The following is a 10,631-nucleotide window of genomic DNA, read 5'->3' as shown; positions in this document are numbered from 1 at the left end:
ACCAAATAGTCTATTATTCAAGTCAATTCGATGGGCAAGTGACGATGTCATGCTTATGGGTCCTGTCCCCTAACCCTTTGAATGGGCTTGATTATATCATCAAATTCATGAAGAGGCATTTTTTTTAATTCCTGGAAAATGACACGTCACTTTCATACCATATAGGCCTTGTGCTGCTCCAAATGCATCAGATTTGAGCTATACCATACAAAATATTCAACAACTCAAGTAGTTGTGCAAGGTGAATAAGGAGCTAAAAATGGCTAGCAGGGAAGAAAGTGTTGTCTGTCTAAATAGACAGGTTGTTCTCTGTATGTGGAGGAGCATCTGAACACAGTGGCTGTCTAATACAGTATTTGTCGGCCGCAGGAGTAGGAATGAAAAGGAAAAGAAAAGGACTGCAATGCAGGAACGTTGGCTTATTTATAGAACCATACAAGGAACGTTGAGAGTTATTTGTAAAACTATACAAGAAGTGTTGAGTTATTTGTAAAACCATACATCTGCAGTAAATGTGCAACCTGTTTTTCCAGAAACATCTGAGAAAACATTTTAAAACGTGATATTAGAGATTGGATAGCTACATGCATAATACCCAGAATGCTAGCTATGCAAAAAATAGTAGTAGCTTGTCATATTGAATTGATCTCTTGAATACCATCAGTGCAACAAGAACGATCTTGACTCTCAGCTCATGTATGAAACAACAATAATRATCAAAGATACTCCAAACTGTAAAAGGCCAAGGGATAACCAACCACCCCTGCCTTGAAATGGCATAGTCAAAGGATTCTTTCCTCCAGGCATTTATTCACCTGTCATCATGCTATAGAAACACTCAATGTTGTGGAGAGTTATAGTGACATATCAAAAAGATTAAGTGAAGACAGGACACACAAAGAATGTCATATTTAGTGTTAGATTCTACCCTTTGTTACTCATCTCATTCAAGATCATACATACGTTGCATTAGATTTTTCCGCATCTTTGACACTATACATTAGATAGCGGGGCAGCAAATAAACAAGTATTGTTCACGGAGTAAATATGCACTTAAAATGGTGGATAAATGAATGGGAATGCATTATAAAAATCTTATTTTTGGAAAATCAAAATGAAAAGAGTCTGTTGAAGAACACCCAGTGGCATCAAGAAGGCTGAAACAGCAAACCAAGGAGTAAATTGACTTAATGCCATCAAATTCCCCCCTATTCATGCTATAAGAATGGGGTAAGGGAAAGAGATTAGGCTATAAATCTGCTGTCAGAGACTGTAGAGACCAAGCAGAGAACTTCACCTAAACAGAATGATGATCAAACAGACATGCCTCCTATCTTCTCCTTTATTGTCCCTTCTTTCCTTCTTTCACTCGACTACAGGCACAAACCCAGACAGGGGCAGATTTAATTCCTGATGAAACGAGTGAGAAATATGAGGGAGTAAGCAGCAATATCTGGATCTGAAATGTTCTACCCACCACATGAAACCCCCCCTCCCCCCACAATGTCACTATTAGTAACACATTCACATAAATATGGATATTTTTTTATTCAAACATTTACTGTGTTAGTGTAAATCTACATCTGATGACATAGCTTTGTAGGTAATTACTACCGTAGAGATAATTCACCATAGAAAGCCTGAGGCTTTGGGGCTTCTGCACTCACTAGGAAGAGAGAGTGCGTAGGTTTATAGTTGAGTAGCTATGCTGTGCCCTAAAGGCACATATGAGGCAAAGTTTGGTAAGTAACATTCTAACYTGTGGTTAACAAGATTTTTTTCTTATCTTAAGTGCAACAGAAAGTATACAAAATTATAACTAAACGCATTTGAAGTGCTTCTCAAGTAATTTTCACATTCAGTTCAGAATTGTATGTAATCCTCTCAAATAGAGTGAACTATTCCATTTGCAAATGAGAATAATTATTTGAATACCACAACACTGTAAATCCTATTGATTAGTGTGCATGACACATTTTTTCCGTTTCCTCCTCCGAAACAAAACCGCTAAGAAGCCAGTAAACATTACAAATATGTTGTTTTATTGGGGTAATCTGGCTGCTTAGTAACTGACAAGTAAATTAAATCAATACAAATAGTTTTGGAGTGTCTGAAAATAGACAGTGATTTAAACTGTAACTAACAGCCATGCATTTTCCAGCTGCAGTGGCAGTGTTGAGGAAATGACACCAGCTTTGATGGGTTGTATAGCTTTTGAGATGAGTCTCTTCATGTTGCTTGCAGTCCCATCATGGCTTTGTTCGAAAGCTTGTTTACCTGCTGATAACATACACTGGTGGATTCAGGAGCACCGATCCAAAATCTGCTGCCAAAGTCACTCAAGTTTCATTGTACCGCAGGAGGAGAAGAATGAACTGTTTACACGGAGGGTAATGCAAAATGCTAAATGTGAAATCAAACTATGGGACCAATAAAGAATCACAATAACTTTGCCAAGGTTTTATTTTTAGCCCCAGTTGCAATGCTAGCGTTCTGGAAAACTGTAAAAAAAAACTGCCTGTTTGCTCTGTATGGCTAGGTTTGCACTATCGGGGGGGTTATATCATTTGTGCAAAATGGACAATGAAAAAGCAACATTTATGTTAGTTGTGGATTCAGTTTTTGAGGTGAAATTAAATTAAATAAAGGATTCAACCGAAAATCATTTCTAAATCATGCATCTCATTTGGTCTGTAGATGTTTCATTTTAGAGAAGAAGCTATGTTTGCAGGTCAAAGGCATCCTTTTGCTTTGTATATATAATAACGTGGTCCTCCTTGAGCCATGGCCCAAGCATTGGGCCCCACACCCATCCACAGGCAGGTATCCAGGGGGCCAGCAGGGCCCCAGACGGCCATCTATGGGGGCCAGGTGAACCTGTCTCTGGGGTTAGCAGGATTACCACTAAAGAGGGATGGGCAGAGAGGCTGAGGAGCCACTGAGTGCGAGTGTGCGAGGCTGGTGATGGCAGCTGTCAATGGTTTGGAAGGAGAAGCCAGACAGATTGTGCGTTCTGTTGGTGCAGCCAGTTCGCCACCTGGCAGGCTTTTCCTTGTTAGAACTTCTTGCTGTTTCTGTTCTCGTCGACAGAGAGATGGAGAGATGTTTCTTTCCCTCCTCTCTCCTCATTTGCGTTTTCATCTAGGGGGGAGATTTGGGATTTGTCAAACGGTTTAGAATGCTTTTGTATGAAATTATGGAAGATATGCACTCTACGTTCTAGACAAAGTAAGTAGGTTAATCAAGGGCACTATGTCACGTCACATCTACAGCTATAGAAGTATCCCATTGATTCCCACAATGACATTAGTGATTAGCTTTCCCATGCCCATAAAACACATCACCCATTATAGCTCATTATGACAGTAATTAATCAGACATGTAGCAAGCCAGACAGACAAAACATCAGTTTGATCATTTGAATATTGCCCTCGTCATGATATGTTATTAAGAGGCATTAATTACCATTAATTAATTAACATGTGCAATAATGTTTAATGATTAATTCAAGTTATCAGTCACCTCTCCCTCCAGGCATCTGATTGACAAGATAAAGTATAACACTTAGATGTTTTTTTAAAGGCTAACAGCCTGATGCATCCCTTATTAGTTAGTCATTCCAACATGTACTGTATCACACCCAGAATCTAGCTGTCACTTCACCATTTCCTTCTATAATGCATATGTGCCTCACACCACACTCACGTCACAACAGCCACTGCCATCTCACAAGTTGATACAGAGGGATGTGATTCAGTTCCAGGTTTATCTAGGGTTCAGAATCAAGATGTAGCCCACCAGTTGTCCACTGTGAGATGTCTACAGAAGATGTATTGTAGACTCTAAATATGTCTACAGAAGATGTATTATAGACTCTAAATATGATGTCAATAGAAGATGTATTGTAGACTCCAAATATGATGTCAATAGAAGATGTGTTGTAGACTCTAAAAATGATGTCAATAGAAGATGTGTTGTAGACTCTAAAAATGATGTCAATAGAAGATGTATTGTGACTCTAAATATGATGTCAATTGAAGATGTGTTTGTAGACTCTAAAAATGAATGTCAATAGAAGATGTATTGTGACTCTAATATGATGTCAATAGAATATGTATTGTAGACTCTAAATATGATGTCTACAGAAGATGTATTGTGACTCTAAATATGATGTCAATAGAAGATGTGTTGTAGACTCTAAAAATGATGTCAATAGAAGATGTATTGTGACTCTAAATATGATGTCAATAGAAGTTCTAGGCTTTTCAGTTAAGTTTTAACACTGACTATCAAGTAACACGTGTCTTTCCAGTGGCTGAAGACCTCTTCATCCACATACAGTTATGCCTCTTTAATTCCTTAACCTCATACTTTAACAGTATGAGCTATACACATTGTGGGGTATTTTAGGAGGTGGCACAGGTCAGAGGAAGTTCCCTCCAAACAGTCACAGTAGGCGGAGACCATCAGAAATCGACTAGGCATTTGTAAAAAAAATAAATGTAACTAGGCAAGTCAGTTAAGAACAAATTCTTATTTACAATGATGGCCTACTGGGGAACAGTGGGTTACGTGCCTTGTACAGGGGCCGGGACAGAATTACATTTTTGTTTTACCTTGTCAGCTCGTGGATTCGATCCAGCAACCTGCTGGCCCAATGCTCTAACCACTAGGCTACCTGCCGTCCCAAAGTATAACTGGTTTCCAACCTTTCCCAACCGTTCCAGGGACCACCAAATCTCCGCCAAAAGAACCACTATTTGCGGAGTCCTGGATATATTTTTTTACATAACATATCGTGGACGTCAATTTTAGCAGTGAACGTATCTTATTAAAGACCTATTATTATTGTTATTATTCTAAACAATTTGCATTGTGAAAACTATTTAAATTGCTTATACTACGATTAATACTCGCAACTGTTATTATTTTTGGAAAAAAATAAATAATTATTATTAAAAAAAAAAGATTTATCAACACTTTTTTTGCGGACCCGCTGCAGTACCCACACGGACCACAGGTTGGTAACCGCTGAACTAGAGATACACCATCTTTTAATACAGCATACCTTTGCAACACAGGGGAGTGACATCAAAGGTAATGTATTGATCAGAAGTTAAAGATTTCATGAACAACTTACAATAAACATGTTGGTTGGTGTGCTAGCTTAGAAAATATGCTATGAAAAGGGCACTTCACACCAGTTTGCAAGCTAGCTAGTAGCTATATAACGTTAAGCAAATACGTTAAAAATGACTAACGTGTGTGGTTGAAGTCCACAATTTGTGAAGCTTAACTATAAGAAGTGAAAATATAACTTGTTAATTTGTAGTCTTCAATGTTTTTTTGTGACATGAGCTACAACTTTACAAAGCTAACTATACTACTTCTGAACACCACCAGAGGTAGCTACTGAAATCAATGTGTTGATACAATTTATCCATCCTGTTTCTTTATTTGTTACGGCTATTTTCCAAGAGACCACCGCAACTCCTAGAGAGACTACAGGACGAACATGGCTGTGTCCCCAAAAAGAAGAATGAGGAGCAGAGGTAAAGTGTTAAAGCCAGCTGCTAAACTGAAAAGCTCACTGTCTGTTCAAATTGGGAGGGAGGGAAGATTTTTTGCAACAGAAGTTGCACTGTTGGCCTGTTGAGTGTGGTGTCAGCTGGTCCCAGACCCAGTGGCCCTCACCGGGCTATGCTCTGCTGAAGGGAGGGAGAGTGGCTAATGGCTGGCCACAGCTCAGGACATGGCCTCGTTTGTTCATGGTCCCCCATCTCTGAAAAGAGTTATGCTGTCTGCTTTGAATGGACAGCGTTTTTCTTTGTGTGCTCGATCAAAACAGAGGGGCAAAGTTAGTCAGCAAGTTGCATAGCTATCTGCATTCTAATTCTTCCAGCCTCTCTTGTATCAAGTTTGGAAACAATGTTTGACACTATGTTTGACTGGACTGGGATGCTGGAGGTAGGAGAGATTTGTTTACCTCCCCAAATACTAGATAGAACTAGATTTTAATTCAGTAGTCAGCCACTTCTCAAATATATCTACTACAGTAGTGTACAGTAGCCTACAATCATCATATAGCCCTCAGAATATAATGCATACAAATGATGGTACAGTGAGTATAAGCTATGTAGTTAAAATATTTATATGCTTTAAAAAAAATCTGATCTATTTTCTAACAAGGTATTTGCCTATGAATCCCTGGCACTTTTGATATTACCTGAAGGCAAATTGTACAGATTTATACAAGTTATTTACAACAACAGCCAAGCCATTCCTCTGGAAACTAGGCTGCAGATCAAAGGATTGGTTTGATCTCTACTTAGCATATTTGTTTAACCTAGCCAGTGATTCAGAAAAGTGCACAAGCTTTTGCCGTGATATGCAGAGCACCCTTTATCTGTCTTTTTCTTGTGTTAGCTCTGGATTTAAGTACTTTCTGTATTTAAGAGACAACTGGATTTGCCAGCTTTTGAAATTGAGTTGCCCACTGCTAGCTGTCTTGGCACCCATGGATAGATAACTAGGTATGTTCCACCGCTAATCCTGATCGGCCTTGTAATAGTATTTGTGGACTGTACAGCACTCAATTAGGGCATAATGTGCTATTTTTATTTCCTCTAAGTTGGATTAAATTTGAAATCATGTGCAGTTTTTGCATATCTACTGTTTACTTTTTGAAGTATTGTTTTATAGCAGTTTTATTCAGGCAATGATGCTCTGCTCTGCACACACAGATGCAAAATGTCAAGCAAAGAAACAATGTTCAAGTGCTCAAAAAAAAATATGCCAGGGCAATCGGGCCATTTTCTGGAAAGCTTAAGAGAATGCATATGCACACAATTCCCTAATTCTCTCTTACTTTGGGCATGGGGAAAGATGAGCACTGGTTTATTGAGAGCCAGAAAAGGGGGCACATAACTCACAAGAGGGATAAACCTGGGAAGTCATGCTGTAAATGTGTTTTACAGAAAACAATGAAAGGAGCAGACAAAGCGATTGTGGCAAAGTCCTTTGGAATATGGAAAAGCAGCTCTCAAAGGTCCAGGACCATGGAGAAGCCGGATGAGCCGTCCGAGGAGAGCAAGGAGAACCTTTCCAGCTGCACCTGTGAGTCCCTGAGAAAAGGTAAGGAACCAACAACCGATGGAGGAAAAGTGCCTCTACCTTATTTCAAATAGTCATAGGCCTATGTCTCTCAGCTTATTTTTCTTGTGGCCATTTTAATTATTACTAGCAACATTGTTTTTCATTTTACTCTCCAGCTAGCCTGCTCTTTCCAGCCAGTGAACAAACAAACAAACAAACCACATTGTTGGGCAGGAGAATTCCTTTTGAGGGAAAGTGTGTCTCCAATGATACCACGCTGCCAGGAAAAAGACAAAGCAAAAAATAGCTAACACAAAAACGGTCACAGGTGCATGGGACTGAGAGAAAACCCAGTGAATGGTCACCGCAGTCCCCAGGAGGTCTTTCAGTGTAAGCCAGTGCGGTGGGTGGACTTCTGACAAGGACATTGGTGAGCAGCCAGGTGGAGTGTGTAACTGTGAATGCTCCTGTTTATTCTTTTCACATGCTAATGTTCCTCCAATCTGACTTCTCTATGTGGCAAAAACTTTACTTTTAGTTTACGTTTATCCCCACTAAATATTGTACTACACTTAACAAAATATAAACTCAACATGCAATGATTTCAAAGATTTGTCAAAGAGTTACAGTTCATATAAGGAAATCAGTCAATTGAAATGTATTCATTAGACTCTAATGTATGTATTTCATATGACTGGAAATAGAATATGCATCTGTTGGTCACAGATACCTTAAATAGAAGTGGCGCTGTGGATCAGAAAACCAGTCAGTATCTGGTGTGACCTCCATTTGCCTCATGCAGCGCGACACATCTCCTTCGTGTAGAGTTGATCAGGTTGTTGATTGTGTCCTGTGGAATGTTATCTCACTCCTCTTCAATGGCTGTGTGACGTTTCTGGATATTGTCGGGAACTGGAACACGCTGTCGTACACGTCGATCCAGAGCATCCCAAACATGCTCAATCGGTGACATGTCTGGTGAATATGCAGGGCATGGAAGAACTTGAACATTTTTAGCATCCAGTAATTGTGTACAGATCCTTGTGACATGGGGCCGTGTATTATCATGCTGAAACATGAGGTGATGGCAGCAGATGAATGGCACGACAGTGGGCCTCTGGATCTCGTCACGGTATCTCTGTGCATTCAAATTACCATTGGTAAAATGCAATTGTGTTTGTTGTTCCTGGCTTATGCCTGCCCATACCATAACCCTACCATGGGGCTCTCTGTTCACAACGTTCACATCAGCAAACTGCTTGCCCACACAACGCCATACACGCTGTCTGCCATCTGCCCGGTACAGTTGAAACTGGGATTCATCCATGAAGAGCACACTTCTCCAGCGTGCCAGTGGCCATCGAAGGTAGGCATTTGCCAACTGAAGTCGGTTAAGACGCTGAACTACAGTCAGGTCAGTACCCTGGTGAGTACGACGAGCACCCTGAGACAGTTTCTGACAGTTTGTTCAGAAATCTTTCGGTCATGCAAACCCACAGTTTCATCAGCTGTCCGGGTGGCTCGTCTCAGACCAACCCGCAGGTGAAGAAGCCGGATGTGGAGGTCTTGGGCTGGCGTGGTTACGCGTGCGTCTGCGGTTTTGAGGGTGGTTGGACGTACCGCTAAATTCTCTAAAACAATGTTGGAAGCGGCTTATGGTAGAGAAATACACATTCAGGTCTCTGGCAACAGCTCTGGTGGACATTCCTGCAGTCAGCATGCCAATTGCTTGCTCCCTCAACCTGAGACATCTGTGACATTGGGTTGTGTGACAAAACTGCACATTTTAGAGTAGCCTTTTATTCCCCCCAGCACAAGGTGCACATGTGTAATGATCATGCTGTTTAATCAGCTTCTTGATATGCTACACCTATCAGGTGGATGGATTATGTTGGTAAAGGAGAAATGGTCACTAACAGGAATGTAAACAAACATTTGAAAGAAATAACATTTTTGTGCATATGGAACATTTCTGGGATCTTTTATTTCAGCTCATGAAACATGGGACCAACACTTTACATGTTGCATTTCTATTTTTGTTTATTATATAAATTGTGCCTTCCTGTATTATACTTACGCAAAAATGCATATTCTATTCTTCTGAGCCATTTACTTTATGTTCGTATTTTCATCTTTTATTATTTCTTACTGCAAGTAAGCTTTTCGTTGGATAGTGTATACCATGTGTATCCTGTACATACGACTAATAAAGAATGCATCTTGAAACTTGAAAAACGTAAAACATACAGAAGCATTTTGATAACTCGTTTACATTCAATGTAATAATTGATGATATGCATTGAAATTGAATTAGTATGCAGTATGGTGCAGGATGGCAATCTAGTGTTACATGGAGATTAACAGGCCTTTTTATTGGTACTGTAGGGTCTGACTTTCCATCCTTAATTGATGTAACTCTGTTTTGTCCACGCTTACAGTACCATGTATTTGGTTTATCAGCATACACTTTTGGCATCAAATCTTTGCAAAGGGCAGATCAAATCAAATTGTATTAGTCACATGTGCAGGTGTAGACAGGTGTAGACCTTACAGTGAAATGCTTACTTACGAGCCCCTAACCAACAGTGCAGTTTCAAAAAATATTGATAAGAGATAAAAGTAACAAGTAATTAAAGAGCAGCAGTAAAAAATAAAATAACAATATATATAGGGGGGTGCCGATACAGAGTCAATGTACGGGGGCACCGGTTAGTTGAGGAAGTATGTACGTGTAGGTAGAGTTAATTAAAGTGACTATGCATAGATGATAACAACAGAGATGCGGGCAGAAGTTGTTTAGAAGCCTTTCAGACCTAGACTAGACTCTCCGGTACTGCTTGCCATGCGGTAGCAGAGAGAACAGTCTATGACTAGGGTGGATGGAGTCTTTGACAATTTTTAGGGCCTTCCTCTGACACTGCCTGGTATAGAGGTCCTGGATGGCAGGAAGCTTTGCCCCAGTGATGTACTGGGCCGTTCGCACTACCCTCTGTAGTGCCTTGCGGTCGGAGGCCAAGCAGTTGCCATACCAGGCAGTGATGCAACCAGTCCGTATGCTCTCGATGTTGCAGCTGTAGAATCTTTTGAGGATCGGAGGACCCATGCCAAATCTTTTCAGTCTCCTGAGGGGGAATAGGTTTTGTCGTGTTCGCTTCACTACTGCCATGTTGTGCTTGGACCATGTTAGTTTGTTGGTGATGTGGACACCAAGGAACTTGAAGCTCTCAACCTGCTCCACTGCAGCCCTGTTGATGAGAATGGGGGCGTGCTCGGTCCTCTTTTTCCTGTAGTTCACAATCATCTCCTTTGTCTTGATCACGTTGAAGGAGATAGGCTCCACATTCTGTTCCCACGCACCACTATGTGGACAGTATGAACAGAGAAGTATGTGTATTATACGAATAAGATCATTCAGCCCATCTAGGTCGATGGACCCACAATTCTGTCCACTTTACCAATACTCCATCTTGTTAATCTCACATAATTCCAACCTTACAGTAAATAGCTAACTTTAAAAGATATCATAAGCTTTCATC

The 10,631-nt window shown here is 40.3% G+C and overlaps 1 protein-coding gene across 1 annotated transcript in view; it reads left to right on the top strand.

The window, feature by feature from the left end:
- The first annotated feature begins 5,038 nt into the window (after positions 1 to 5,038).
- The window catches only part of LOC111956814 (suppression of tumorigenicity 18 protein), a 63,760-nt gene continuing 58,167 nt past the window's right edge, over positions 5,039 to 10,631 (top strand). The window contains exons 1-2 of the mRNA XM_023977459.3: positions 5,039 to 5,552; positions 6,978 to 7,134. Coding sequence (XP_023833227.1) covers positions 6,984 to 7,134 — 151 coding nt within the window. The 5' untranslated portion in view covers positions 5,039 to 5,552; positions 6,978 to 6,983. The remainder of the gene's footprint in view (positions 5,553 to 6,977; positions 7,135 to 10,631) is intronic.

Source organism: Salvelinus sp. IW2-2015, linkage group LG32 (assembly GCF_002910315.2).
Source record: "Salvelinus sp. IW2-2015 linkage group LG32, ASM291031v2, whole genome shotgun sequence".
Taxonomy (NCBI): domain Eukaryota; kingdom Metazoa; phylum Chordata; class Actinopteri; order Salmoniformes; family Salmonidae; genus Salvelinus; species Salvelinus sp. IW2-2015.
The sequence above is the reverse complement of the archived record's forward strand: the minus strand, read 5'-3'. Positions and strand labels throughout refer to the sequence as shown.